Raw genomic sequence first — 15,455 nt, forward strand, 5'->3', positions numbered from 1 at the left:
ACATCAAAGTCAGGAATATTCTTTCTGCTTGGATGCAAACAGAGGAACGAACTGGAGCTAGACTAGGACAGATTCCAGACAACTTGTCAGTTAAGTTGTGGGAAGGTCTTGAATGTGTGACAGGGGCTCTAGTTAGAAGCAAACATGTTTGTTTATTGTAAGGCTTTAAACAATAAAATGTTAAGAAATGAATGGAGAAATGGTATTTAAGAGGGTACTTCATCATATTGGTGAATTAAATCAATTATAACAGAACTATGTGTACAACTATGTATGATATAGTGCTGATGATTGAATCACATGTAGCCGTCCACAAATTCTCTCCACATATCTTTGAAACACTGAAGACCTTAAGTGCAAAAAATAATAGCGTAGTCCATGTTGACTTAGAGTGTGATAGCACAGAATAGTTGATACAACAATGCAATGTTTAAGAACTGGTATACATGTAATCATGTACTATACAAATCTAAGACTATCGATTTCAAGATACAGCCATATCATCTGTATTTAAGAGAAAAACTGAAATTGCAGTTTTTTTTACACTATATAGAATCTGAGTAGTTATATATTTACTGTTTACATTGGAGCAGTACAGCAAGACCAATGCATTAAGTTAGTCTCTACCAGACTAACTACGCTGGCTATATATAGGTCGGGAGAATATTTGCCAGGGGAGTTTGGCCGCCTTGGGGTTTGATTCCCCTGGCCAATTTTACCCTCCTTTTTGCCAAATTCTACGATCCGTATTGCCGTAGAAAGGCCTGGTGGAGGCTGGCATTAAGCAGCATTTGGATATGATAGATGAGGGTTCACTCATTTAGTGTTTTCAGCAAAAATAGTGTTTTTGTTTTTAAGATTATAGCAAACAACATTAATTGTTTGAAATAGGATTTTTAGTCCTCAGAAGGCAGCTGTTGTTTCAGAATGTCTATGCACAATGAGAAGCAGTTGAAAATGAGATACTATAATTAATCACTGTACATAAATATGACTGTGACAACAGAAACTTGTACTTAGAACTCTAAGTAAGATATGGTACTGATTTGTAATTTTCTGATGTAGCAAATATTTCTCCAAAAGTTTTATCTTAATTTTGAAGTGATTTTAAGGTCAGTAGTAGGTTGAATAGATGATTGCTTAGAACTATAGTTTTGAAAAAATAGAAAAAATAAGGGAAGTGTTTTAGTGGTGTCGTGAAAAAAACTAGTGTTCATTAGTTTGTAATATCATGTTTGGCCGTAATTCATGATGGGAAGAAAGCAAGATAGGAATTCTTATCTAGATTTTTTTTGACATTCATAAGATGTGTACAATGTATTGTACAATGCAAAGTATTTAGTTGTTTCTGTTCCATTTGAAGCAACTTGTTGCAAGATCCAGGTGAAAGTTTTTATTGTTTACTGTGATTAACTTTTGTTAGGCACTTAATTAACTCAATAATTGTTTTAGATGGCAATATTGATTTTAAGTTAAGTGGTCTTTTCAGGAATTATTATGCTGAGATGGAAAAGTGATTTTCCCACAAATGCTTTTGCAACAATGTGCTTTAGTGGCAATTTATGTGCCTTTTTCTAGTTGAGTATTTAATCATGGTGTATTGTACTGTATAAGGCCACACCGATTTAATTTTATGGATGACATCCTCTGAAGACCCCCAAACTAGTGCGCGGGGGCGAAAAAAATAAAAATCCGTCCAAAAATAAAAATGCTACTAAACCACAGGAATACAAACCTGGTATTGTGAATTTGGCGCATTACATAGCGACGTATACGACAGGCCGACACATGCTGGATTTTTGCGGAATATATGAATCGGCACTGCTGTACGTATGTACTGAGTTCTTGAGTCTTGGAGCTTCGGTAGCCTGGCTGCCGTCAACCAGAGTTATCACCACCGTGCACTACCCAGGCCTAAAGCCAGGCCAGAGCCTCGGAATACGTGATTTTTTTTTTTTTTTTGAGATCGGGCGAAAATCAATGCGTGCGCGGATGTCATCCATAAAATTAAATCGGTGTGGCCTAACTTCTATCAACAAAATACTTGTAGGCAGTAGTAGGAGTCTATTAAACAGTGTTGGGAGGAAGAAGACCTTCTGTCAATAATAGAAAATGTTTAACTCTTTAAGCTCCTAAGAAAGTTGTTAACCGTCCAATAGTTTCCTGCAAAAGTCGAAGAACCAATGAATTGAATTAGTATTGCCTTATGCACAGTCATGTAATTTTCATGACTTTTTTTGTTTATACTTCAGGCTACACTGTGATCTCTCTATATATAATTCACAATGTGTCGGGAATAAAGGATGTCAACATTGAAGAATGATGTGTTATTATAATAGCCTTGTAGTTTGCTAAAAAATAATGTTCATTTGTTTGCATGTCATGTTATGCATTGCCAAGAGATAAGACTGTTTAATAGTCATGAGAAAATGTAGCCTGGGTGCCAGACTGTTTCCAGGGCCTACACAGGCCAGCTCCTTGTCTCCAGGACCAATGTGTCCCCGAGGAAATTTCACCACAGACACCCCTGAGTTTACATTAAGTGAGTAACTCAGATGTAGATATTCCTGCTTGTTGTACAGTAAGTGTTTTTACTGCCAGGCTGTGGTAAAATCTCCTTTGGGGCATGTTAGCCCTGGAGCCAAGGAACTGGCCTGTGTAAGCCCTGGGAACAGGCTGGTATCCAGGCTAAGAAATTGTTTAATATCAAAGAGCTAAAAATTGTTGATTTTCCAATTAGTAGTATTACCCCGAATTTAGTACATAAAATGTGTCAAAACTCATCGGCAAATTTCCTAAATACCAAACCCAGACATTTACGTCCAACACTTCTTCAATCTTCAATTCCTCTCACGAATCGTGACGTAATCCGCGCCAAATCCGTCACACAACCCGCGCGCCCTGAATAAATTATGCAAATGAGTTTATGACGTCAGAGGGGGCGGCGGGGGTTTCCCAAACTTTTACCGCAATCGTCACTTCCTTGTGGGTCGGTCTCAGTGCTCCGATCATGGCGGCTGCTGTTCTCGGTAGCATGAAGGCAGCACCTTACACCCCGGTCCAGTCGCGAAGTCCAAGTCCTCAGACCAAAGTGGCCGTCGGAGACATCGAGTACTCCAAACGGAGACGACTTAAAGATCTTCTGGACCCGAAGAAACACTGGGAAGATGTCGGTAAGTGACGAGCTTCTTCGAAGTGTTTTGGTGGTGTTTTTTTCCTGCACATGTCGGAAGTTCAGTTTCTCAGAAATTATTTGAAGGACTTATTGACCTTGATAATTTTACTAGCCTGGGTGCAAGACTTTTCTTGGGGCTAGTACTAAGGGCAGAGCCTTAATAGACCCCTAAGAAGCAAAACTTAAGGGGTGTGTGTATGGTAAAATTTCCTTGGGGACATGTTGTTGGCCCTGGAGCCGAGGATATAGCCTGTGTACTAGCCACGGCAACAGTCTGGCAACCAGACTAGATTTTAGATTTTTAGATTATTTATAATCTCCAAGCAGATCATACGGTGGCAAGGCAGTATCTATTGGCCAGAGGAGTGCCCATTAGCCACCAAATACTTTCTGGCTTGACCAATTTTGATACTGTCTTTTGCGACTACCGAAAGATCTGCTTGGAGATTAAATCTTTTACACGTTTCCTCTATTTCTTTTTCCTTAGCTGGGAGACTGGATTACTCCCAGGATGAGATCAGTGCCTTTGAGTTGGACTACAGAAGACCGGACGGAAGTCCCACCATGAGGCTTCTGGAACATCTTGGCCAGAAAAATGTCTCGGTGAACAGACTTTTCGTCGTCATGTGTGAGTGCGAGCTCAACAGGGCCGCCGAAGTTCTGAAACCTCTGGGTACGTAGAACACCTTTTAGATAGGTTAAGACAAACTTTTTTGTAATCTTTGAGTTTTGCGTCGTATATGTGAAGAGATGGTGGATGAATAAGCCTTAATAAGCGTTAAAATCAACAATTTTTACACAAGTTTCAAACGTTGTTGAAAAATTTTTGGGAAAACAAAATGGCGGCTTTTGCACTTACTTTACTTCCGGGTTGGGCTAGTTACTAATTTTACCCACGTAGGCTTTTAACAACTGACAGCTAAAATTAAAGTTATCAGAAGTTTTTGTATTCCAACTTCTAACACACCAACCCTTTTACCCATCTGTTTAACTCATCTATAAAGTACACTGTTTTTTTTTGTTTTTTTTGTTTTTTTTTTGTAGAAGGAACAACTTTCATGATAGGAAGCACTGAAACATTTTAGGGAAGGTGGTCGCCAGGAAGTTAAGGAAATGAAATTGTTGTTGAGCGTCATCCGAAACCGCATTGACGCCACAAAAACTTCCCCAGTTGGAACCCTTCCTAAAATTCACATCCCTAAAATAGGTTGCTGAATCATTTTCCTTGTTTAAACATTAAAACTTTGTAGTATTCAAAGAAAATGTTGTCGTTTATAAATTATAATATAATCATGATATAATTTTATTGATAAGTTGAGTACTACACATGCCCCTTCTTGTAAATTCTTTATGTCTTGTGAGAAAAACAAACATACTTGGAATCCCCCAGGTTAAGAAATGACTACACAAGAGTTCTATTTCCTATTTCCTCTGTATTTAAAAACCAGTGTACAATCCAGTGTCCTGATTATTGGACGTATCAAACCTTTGAGACTGCTCGCCTGTTCTGATATATTAAACGTTAGTAGATTGTATAACTTTAAAGTTACAATTCCTATAACATTACATGTATATATTGAAAATTATTTTGCACAGAGTTGAACGTGAAATATTTGCTATGGTTATACCAGTTTACAGCAATGAGTCATATGGCTTAGTAGGTAAGTCTTGTATTTGACATTCTCACTAACTTATAGTTATACCTATAAGACCAAAAAGCCATTACTATGTAACTGTAATTTCATTCATTTTTGCAGGGACACATTTAATTTCCTGCAGGAAAGGAGGTCTTTAAGTTCTTGGATGAAACAAGACTACTACTATGTCAGTATAGCCTGGAATTTCTGGAAAGAAATATGTGGCAAAAATTTAACCATTGCTTTCCCCCTAACAGTGGATGTCAAGTACCACGGATATCTGAGAGATGAGGAAGACCCCCCAGTTCCCACTGTGCAGTCTGATGAGAACTTCGGCAAACTTTCCGACACCTTTGGGGCCTTGAGACTTGATAATCAAGGTAGGTGTTGCCTCTTAAAAGTTAAAGTACTCCATGGGTTTTATCAAGGACATTATAGTGTCCTAATGGTTTTAGTTGCTCAACTTCTTAATTTTCTTAAACTTGTGACAAATATTTAGCATTTATGATTGTATAACTGCCATGGTCTGATTGTAAAAGCCTTTTAACAGTATTACCTCTGCCAAGAAGATTTTTGAAGCTGTTTGTCTTTGTGATTGTTCAAAGTTGTGTGGCCTAAGGGCTTCAGAACTGTACATGGGTGATGCCTTATGCGGCATGTTGTAGAGAAATTTAAGGACTTGCTATTATCCTAATTTTGTCTAACATCATGTGTGATTTTGATTCTAGGGTCAAGCTCCTCCATGGACTCCCTCCCCCTGCCCCCTCCCCCACCCATGCCCCCCGGCATCTCCCCACCCCCCAACATCAGGGTGTGCCAGCCGCACCAGGACCCTGGGGGCAGAGAGGATCATGGGAGTCCTCCCAAGGAAACAAGGGAAGAAGCACAGGAACGACTGAATGGTGATTCGAAAGATGTTTATTTTTGTATTTACAAAGTTGTAATATTTTTTATATCATGGTTTTGTAAAATTTTTAATTATGGTTTTGTAACATTTTTTATATCATGATGATTTTGTAATATTTTTATATGATGGTTTTGTGGTAGGTTTGACATGATATTTAGTACCCTAGGTACACCAGTTTGGTGCCTTTTGATAGTTTGCTATTATCCATTTTGCCATTCTGTTGTCTTTATTGTAGGTTATTGTATTGTATTGTTAAATCTGTATACAATGTAAATGTTTATGATTATGCATTATGCTTTCTGCCCAATCCTCAATAAACAAATGTGAGTAAAAAAAGGTTGTAAAGAAAGATGCTTAGTTTGAATTACGTCATTCACATTCAAATTTTGTTGTCACACTGGCAGTTTTGGGCCCTTCATGCCTATGTGTACTATACAAAAAAATAAAAATAATGTATTTTTGTTGATTTCAGATGTGGAAAAAGGCTTCACTCTGGCAAAGATGCCCCACTTTTTCTACAAGGACTTGGAGGAAGGAACAAAAGGATTTTCTCAGGCCAACCTTCTTGGAGAGGGAACGTTTGGCAGAGTCTTCCGCGCAAATGTCTTCAAGACCATCTTTGCTGTCAAGTGCCTACGTCAGGTACAGTTGATTTTAGTGTTGAATATATTATCATGGTGTTAAATGGCTGAATGGCCATTGATTACTTGAATGTATTCGAATTTCTAGCTAGACGTTAATGTTGTGTCCTTGAGACTATGATGGCAGCTTTCCTCACTTCTGTACTTGTACCTTTTCCCATCCTAAAAAGGAATCGAGGAGAAAGGCTGCTGTCAAAAGAAAAAAATCCAGAAATCACTTTGAGCTCCTTGAAACTTGAACTGATTTATTTGGCAGCTGTATAACATGTACATTATATACGCATTACAATTATAATGATCTAATCTAATTGCATCTATTAGGTGGATTGTATAATTAAGGAAAGAGTTTTAATTAAGGTGTACATTGTCGTTATCTCTCCCAGAATAACGAGGACATCACCCAGGAGCGTAATGGTCGGAAGTTCCAGTTTAATAAACTTGTTTAATTAGCAATTTTTTAATTAATGAATGAGTTCTAATTAACGTGTACATCATTGTAATCTTTCCCAGAATAACGAGGACATCACAAAGGAGCGGAATGGGAGGAAGTTTCAGTTTAACGAGCTGGCAAAGCTGATGCAGTTCCGACATCCGAACTTACTCCCCCTGCACGGCTACTCCGCAGACGGGATGGTTCCCTGCCTGGTCACTGAGTACATGCACAACGGCTCACTGGAGGACAGGCTGCAATGCAAGGTTAGCCTTAATCCTAACCCTAATCCTAACCCTAACCCTAACCCTAACCCTCTAACTCTGTCCTGCAACTTGCTATATAATGTAACCTGTGGTCACTGAGTACATGCACAATGGATCACTGGAGGACAGGTTGCAATGCAAGGTAGGATAATTTCTTTCAGAAATACAATGAGACAAAAAAGGTAGGTAGGTAAAGGTAGTCCCATAGCCTTTTTGAGGCTGTAGGGGCAGTGGGTTGTTGATCCACTGTGTCATTGGGTACGGTATTGGAAGGTAGAGCCTATCCCTCTCCTTCCACTGCCTTTTACCTCCCCAACCAAAGTCAGGTACCCATCTTTGCACCTAGCGCTCCGGAGTGAGTTGTGTAAAGGGCCTTTCTCACTGGTACAATATTCAGCCATGCCAGGAGCGCAAGGAATGGAACCTCTAACCTCTCAATCTCATGTACGCTAGCCTAGACACTCAGCTATACAATGCTACCTACATGTATTTACTAAGTTTAAAAACTGCCATGTTTCATAGTAAATGGAACATTCAGCCAACTGTTAATTGAAATTTGGAAACTTCTCTTTCTAGCACATATGTTAGTGGGAGCAACAATATTATAATCTTTATAAGCCTTTTGAAACCCCCTGCATCTGTGCCCCCAGGACAGAACAGCAGGTCTGAAGTGGGAGCTGAGAATGAACATCACCAAAGGTGTGGCCCGAGGACTGCAGTTCCTGCACACGGTCAAGGACCCGCCTCTCATACATGGGGATATCAAGAGGTATCACTCACTATCCAGGCTTTTATTATTCTGCTGCTAGTGTCCCTGCCAAAGGGGTCAGCAGCAGTCGGCTAGTAGTATGCTGGAGAATAATGCACAGGTCTTTCAGCACTAAGGACAGACACCGTAGCCTGCAGCCTTTGAAGTATTTATTGAGCAAGGAGCAGATGAAGATATAAAAATTATGTTGTATCCAGTGATAAATTTTCACTGAAATTTTTCTAATTCAGTACATACGTTCAAGGCACTGAATGGTATGACACCTGCGCACATCTCACAATACTTCACAACATCTGCTTCTACCCACTCACACAACACCCGACACAGTACACAGGGGGGGCTCCAACTACCTAAAGCACGTCTACAGTACAAAAAGAGATCATTTTCATTCTCCGGCACAGTTCTCTGGAACTCCCTTCCGCCACATGTAAGAAACTCAAAATCTATTAGTACATTTAAGACCAGACTTTCTTCCCTCACCAGTTAATTTGATTTTGGTTGAGTGATTTACAAACATTATGATTTTCCTTACCAGTTAATATGATTTTGTTTGTTTTATGCTTGTGAGATAAGTTCCATTGATATGCAAATTCCTTTCGCTTTAACTTATTTATGTTTGGTTGGATTCTTTATGTTACCTTATGATTAATTGCACACTTGTATATGGCGATTATTTTCTTCTTATTTATTATTGTATTTTATCCTCAGTTACTTTGTTTGTATTTTACTATGTTGGGGTTTACCCCCCAGGTATCATTGAAAAACGCCGACAAGGCGATATGTATCACCTGGATAAATAAATGAAATGAAAAATGAAATGAATATTGGATGGGTCGTCCCTTCTGCAGAATAGTTGTGACGTGTATGGGAGCCCATAATTAACAGAATACGTTTGTTCCTACAAACCTAGGAGGTAACATAACAGCTCAGATCAACTGTTTTGCCTGCAGTTTGCATCATTTTAGTAAGTTACACAATGTCTGCATTTTCGTTCCAGTTCCAACATCCTTCTCGACCGTCACTACGAGGCAAAGATCGGAGACTTCGGGCTGGCGCGTGACGGCCCGGGAGGGAGCCTGAGGAGCTATACGATAATGAAGACGGGAAGCAAGCTCATGGGCACGACTGCGTACATGGCGCCTGAGTACTGCCGGAACAAGGTCCTGTCACGGGAGGTCGACACCTATGCTTTTGGCGTGGTGAGTTGTGATTGGTTGACATTTTTTGCTAATACTGGTTGTGTTAAAAGTCATAAAGGACCACAGGAAGAATTATAGCAACTTTGTGGATCTAACTATTGATCAAACTTAAAAAGTCTATAGCATTGCCATACAGAGTTATGATTTTATTATGTTACTTTAATGATTACTGATGAAATAATCTTTTTCTTTAATGTTATAAATAAACATTTTTTAATGTTTTCCTCAGGTGGTGTTTGAAATACTGACTGGACAGAAGGCATTTGATGAAACAAGGGGGAAGAACACCAGAGTGCTGGTAGGTTTTTATTTCTTTGTTTTAGCTTTTGATTGATGTTTCTTACAACTGTAAACATAGATTCTTGTCTTAGCACTCAGTGTGACAGGCTGAATGAAAGTTCTAAACAGAACTATGCTGCTCCAGATGTTTTACTGGGGGAAGATTGCGTGTGCGAGATGTCGGTTAGCTTGGGGAATGAATCCTATGAATACCATATTGTTGTTTGCCTTTATAAGTCCCTGTTTGTTTGTTTATTTGATTTTTTGTTTAATGACCTTGTCTACGTCCACAGACCGACCTTGTGATGGAACACATGGAAACCAACGACCCTGACTTGACCTTGAAGCTTGTGGATAAGAAGACGGGGCGGACATCTTGGCCACGAGAAACAGCGCTGAGTCTGTTTGAAATCGGTCGGCAGTGTACGCTGCACAAGAGGAAGCAGCGGCCCAAAATGACTGACGTATGTTACTTAAACTTTGTCAGATCTTTCAACTATGGATAGTATGTAGTATGTAATTTAGTGTGTGTGTGTGTACTCTTATTTTGTTGTTGTCTTTGTTTATTTCTGTTGTTTTGTTCAATAAAATAAATCTCCCATTGAATAATTTGTACATGTATCTTGTTCTACACAGTCGACATGCTTTACAGATATGTAATAGTTCATGTTCCATGAAAATTAGATATGCGGCATATAGGCATACTATATACTAAATGTAGTACATGGGGGGAACATTCAGCACCAAGGACAGACCTGTTTATGCACTAGTTTTTACAGTAGAATGCTGCAATCATTATGGTAGAGTTCAGTAACATGGTCTTTTGTATACAACTGTTTCACAGTTTGATTTGAGGATTTGTAATATATTCGACTCAATACATGTTGAAGGTGACAATATATACTTATTAGGTGAGTATCTGTCTTGATGCACTAGTTGTCTGACTCTGGTCGTCTTCTTTTTCCTCAGGTGTTAAGTCGTCTTGAGCAGATGGAGGTGAGGAGGCAGCTGAGTAAGGAGGGAGTCAGCCTCATGTCTTCTCTATCATCTTCACCAGGTAACTTTTATATCATTCACTGTTTTGTTTCTCCTTTCAATTAGTAAAAGTGATTTCTTTTACTTGGAGTTAACGTGTATTATTTCTTTGATATCTTAATATACATTACTTAATATCAAAACATCTTTACACATTGCAACCAAGGCCATTATTAACTAGGGGTAGCTTCCTAGGACTTTTTTTACACATCTCCCTAGATTTCCTGTGGTAGGGTAAATTACTCTCAGTGTCAAGGGCTTCTTTGCAGGGGTGTCTTCCCTGTAATTTAAATTTCCCTTATTTGATTCTTCATCTAAAACTCTTAGTAAATGGAGTAATTTCAAATTGTAAAAAATGTTTTTCTTTTACTACAGATCTTTCCCGGAGAACACGGCAAGAGCCGCAAGAGAGTGACTCTCCTAGTCTGGCCAGCGGGTCTCCGATTGTAGGTCCCTCCCCACATCTGGCCAATCAGGGGTCCCCGATTCTTGGACCCTCCCCCAACCTGGCCAATCAGGGGTCACCAATCCTAATCAGACCCTCTCCACATCCGCTGCGTCAGTCATCACACGAGCCAATCGAATCTGACGAGCTGGCTTGGAGCAAGGAAGACAACAAGACAGCTAACAGAATTGTAAGATTCATGAAAAGCCCTATTATGTACGCAACAACTTTATTGAATAACAAACTACGCGGTAGTCCAAAGAACATGACAATAATCACGTGTGTAAGAATATGACTTCATAAAGATGAAAAGAATTATCACAATGTAACTGAAAATAAAGTTTTATAAGCATTATACAACCTTTAGCAAGTGTATAACATGTATATTGCTTATATGTCATGTCACAACTCAATTCATTGACATAACCAACATAGCTGCTTCTTTGTGACAACTTGAAACTGTTTTAAGTATATTTTAAAGGGTGCATGTGAATAAACCATTGTCTCTCTCTCTCACAACAAGGTAACTGTTGGCCATTGTGTCAACCAAAATGGTTTTCAGAGAGAAAAGATCATTTAAAATACACTTAAAATAGGTTCCAGTTGTCACAAAGAAGCAACTATGTCCATTTAGCTGAATTCAATACGTGTTAATAAATGATTCTCTCTCTCTTTCTCTCTGAAAACAAGGCAACTGTTGGCCACTGTGTCAACCCAAATGGTGGCCAACTCCCGACAGAGAGAGCAACAAGCCAGCCCAGCTACCCTTCACAGAGTACTATAAGTACTGACCTGGGGTCAAGCGATGTCGTCAGTCACCAGCAAAACGTGGAAAATCTCGCCGGTCCGCCCGCCCCAAATAAAGAGGACAACAATCTGCCGATTCCGTCAGGCAAGCAAGATCCGAACACGGCTATGGCTGGCAAAGAGCAGCTGAAGGATGAAGGGCAGGACAAAGGTGTTTGCCTGTTGTTATTAGCCTTTGTTGATGATGTATAGATAAATTTTAAGATATGCAACAGAAATTGTTTGTATTGACTGTACATGTATGATAATGCTGTAATTTTGGGGCAATGTAAATAGATATTGAATGATATCCTCAAGAAAACAGATACTGTATATATATACATAATATTATATTCTATTAGACAGTCAGTGACGAAAAGTAGCTGATGCTACTTGAAACATCTCACAGTTTTCAAATTCTGTCCAGTTCCCTGAGTAATTGTTTTCTGGAGTATCTCATTACCTGGATGTCTAACCTTCATTGACGTACATGTATAATATACATCATGATGTAGTTTTAGATCTTTTGATACTTATTTGATGTTTAACATGTTTTCCAAGGTTTGCCAAAGAAGGATGATCTCCCACCCAACCGACCAGTCGAGGCCTGGATGCCAGACAGCATCGTGAGAAACACAGACGGGGAGGGGGGCAAGTCTGCCACCCAGAAGACGCTTCCGCCCAAGGAAGTGTCCAAGATGTCTCCTCCTTCTTCTAGACATCTCGGGGTAAGGAAGCTGAGCCCTTGTGAGTCCGACGACTGTGCATCGATGTCCGGACCATCTAGACAGTCACCCGTCGAATTCCACGCGAAGGCAGACACGGAAAATGTGGTGAAGCCACAGGTTAACCAACCGGCCTCCAACATTCCTGCTGGCAATGCTGCAGTGAAATCGTCAGAAAAGCCTGCTGGCATCACACCGAATAGGGCAGAGAGACAGTCTGCAGGAAGGAATGGTGATTCAGTTCTGCCAGGTTTGTTTGTTTGTTTCAGGACTCATTCAGGAATTATTGACAATACAACCACTGCTCTTCCTGGAGTCCTCTTACATACATTGTAAAATACAAACATTATAGCTACTCAATCGTTTGTGCTTATAAACCTGCATTTCTCCTGGAATCCTTAGTCACAATAACTTAGTGTCACTGAAGAAAGGTATTGGATGCTACTTGAAAAGTCTGACCATTTCCAAAATCTTATCCAGTTGTTTTTTTGGCATATCTTATTACCGGGATGTCTACATTAAACGTAACTTTTGCACATTTATCCAGGTGTGACAGGTAGACCAGGTGAGGAGCATCAGAGGCAACACCTTCCAGTTTACCCACCTGGCTACAATCCACCTGACAACAGAGCTTCTGACTACGCCCAGTTTCCCAACATGGGGAGACACTGGGGCTACCCACAGCACCAGAATCAAGCCTGCGTGTCTCAGAATGGCCAGGCTGCAGCCTTCTACACACCAGAGTCACATTTCTACGGAGTGAGTCAACCGTACATGGGCCAGCCTTCGCCTGCCATGGCCCCAACTGAAGTGCCGTACTTGCCGCCTAACTACGTCCCATACGGGTACCACCCGCAGTACCCACCACAGTACGACGTTCCACCGTCACAGTCTCAAAGAGCTGACATGCACCAAGACCCCTACCCTCAGGTATATACAGCTTTTTCTTTTATTCACACGGATTTATGAGCATTTGATAGCAAGCACGTATATTGTGCTTTAAGATCCTTTGAACATGAAACATTCAAAATACAGGTTGAAGTAACATCACTAACAAATACAAAATGTATACAAAATGTATAACGAACGTAAGATGAAAATGTCTGGCACACCAATAGACATAATAAAAAAATATAACTTTTAGCAACTGTCCAAGATAATTTTATTGGCGTAAAATATGTATAACTGATTGCTTGTATGTCATGTTACAACTCAATACAGCTAAACCAACGTAGCTGCTTCTTTGTGACAACTGGAAACTGTTTTAAGTGTATTTTAAAGGTGTGCTTAGGCCACACCAATTTAATTTGTTGGTTCTCGGATTTTTTCAGAAAAAATATGAAGCGACAGGGCGAAAAAAAATAAAAATAAAAACAGGTCTAGGCATCCTATTATAGCCCCAAATGCTACAATATGAGCCATGAAGTCAACAAAAAAGGCTGGGTTAAAATTTAAAGTATAAATTTTGAACTTTTAATCAAACCACTGCATTGATAGATGGAAAAAACTGTAACAACTATGAAGAAAAGGAATTTCCTCAACTGTTGGGGGCAAAATATGAGCATTTTTGAGTTGATTCAGAACCAGAATCTTTTTTTTTTTTTTTTGCAAATCAGAAAAAAATGAAGAGGCGAATCCGAGAACCAACAAATTAAATTGGACAGGTGTGGCCTTAACTGTGAATAAACCATTCTTTCTCTTTCTCTCTCTCTCTCAGTACATTGCAGAAGCTCAGAGACTGTACCCCCACCATCCACCGTCAAGATTCCAGCACGTCTATCCTGCATCGCCGGACTCCAGCTGCTCTAACCAGCAGTCCACAGCCTCTTCCTCCTCTTCCTCCCAGTCTTCCATCTCCAGAGATGGATCCTCCAGCTGTACAACCTTCACAGACACCAGCAGCGGTCTGTCCAGCGAGACTACGGAAGAACCAAGCTCGTCAGACGCCGAAACCAGCTCCATGTCCCTTCCCGAAGTTTCATCGTCGTCATCTAGTAACAACCTTAGTCTTCCTCCGTCGGACGAACGTAGCTTCCAGTTTTCACCAAATGCGGCCCGCGATAGGCTTGTGCAGGACATTGAGGACTATTCTGAGGGTAGAATTGACTCTAAACAGTGCTTCGAGAACGTTCTGGCACCACAAAACAACGCCCAAGACGCGGAAGACATGAAGGCGTACATGGAGAGTAGGATTGACTCTGACCAGCCGTCGGAAAATTTGTCTTTGGGTAAACTCTCACTTGGTCGGTCTGAGAGTGTGAGCAGCAGGGAGCCTACAGAAGATAGCGATGACAGCACCTCTTGTTAGCGCTAAAGTTCTTCTGTATTCAACTTGGTAGAAGTTATAATTACAGAACAGGTTCGGACTATGAACAGCAATTTCCAACACAAGCAAATTTCTCTTTGGGTAAACTTTCGCTGGGTCGTTCTGAGAGTGTGAGCAGCAGGGAGCCTACAGAGGACAGCGATGACAGCACCTCGTGTTAGTGGAAGTCATTATGAAACAGGTTTGAACTAGAATACATGAAAGCATACTTGGACAGTAGAATAGACTCTGAGCAGTAATTTCCAGCAGAAGCAAATTACTTTTTGGGTAAACTGTCGCTGCGTGGGTCGTTCTGAGTCTGTAAGCAGCAGGGAGCCTACAGAGGACAGTGATGACAGCACCTCCTGTTAGTTTGAAAGTCCATGAGTGTGTTCTTGGTAGAAGCTATTACAGAACAGGTTCGAACTGTAATTTCCTAGTACACATTGCAAGCAATTGGACTTGCCCAAATTTTTAACAGTTTTTACCAGCACTTCTTCTGTTTATTGATAGCGGTTCTACAATATGTGTATGCTGTATTTGGTACCTGTAAAAAGGTAGATAATGATAATACATGTATATTATAATATGTGACTGTATACTACAACAGGGTATGAAATAATTTCTTGTTGGGTTGTGCCTCTACAGATTGGACGTAAGGGGTTGTATCGCCTAGATAGAAGAAAAAAAAACATTGTACTTTTATTTTTATTAAGAGTTTCCTTTTGATTTGAATGTTGGCCAATAGCTGGTTGCCATGTTATCTTTAAGCAAGAATCATATTTGTACAACTGTTACAGCTTTAGATAGCTGTAGTATTAAGTACAGAAAAAAGAGTGTTCATGTATAATTATTA

The 15,455-nt window shown here is 40.0% G+C and overlaps 1 protein-coding gene across 1 annotated transcript; it reads left to right on the forward strand.

Annotated features, from left to right (window-relative positions):
- Positions 1-5,600: 5,600 nt before the first annotated feature.
- LOC109486473 (serine/threonine-protein kinase ATG1-like) lies at positions 5,601-15,455 on the forward strand. The gene is made up of 13 exons (XM_019790302.1): positions 5,601-5,714; positions 6,192-6,361; positions 6,880-7,056; positions 7,707-7,825; positions 8,823-9,024; positions 9,254-9,322; positions 9,597-9,767; positions 10,273-10,360; positions 10,714-10,973; positions 11,474-11,741; positions 12,131-12,544; positions 12,842-13,224; positions 14,012-15,455. The coding sequence occupies exons 2-13, from the start codon at positions 6,221-6,223 to the stop codon at positions 14,600-14,602; spliced, it is 2,883 nt and encodes a 960-aa protein (XP_019645861.1). The 5' UTR covers positions 5,601-5,714; positions 6,192-6,220; the 3' UTR covers positions 14,603-15,455.

Source organism: Branchiostoma belcheri, unplaced genomic scaffold, assembly GCF_001625305.1.
Source record: "Branchiostoma belcheri isolate BF01 breed outbred unplaced genomic scaffold, Haploidv18h27 scaffold80, whole genome shotgun sequence".
NCBI classification, from domain to species: domain Eukaryota; kingdom Metazoa; phylum Chordata; class Leptocardii; order Amphioxiformes; family Branchiostomatidae; genus Branchiostoma; species Branchiostoma belcheri.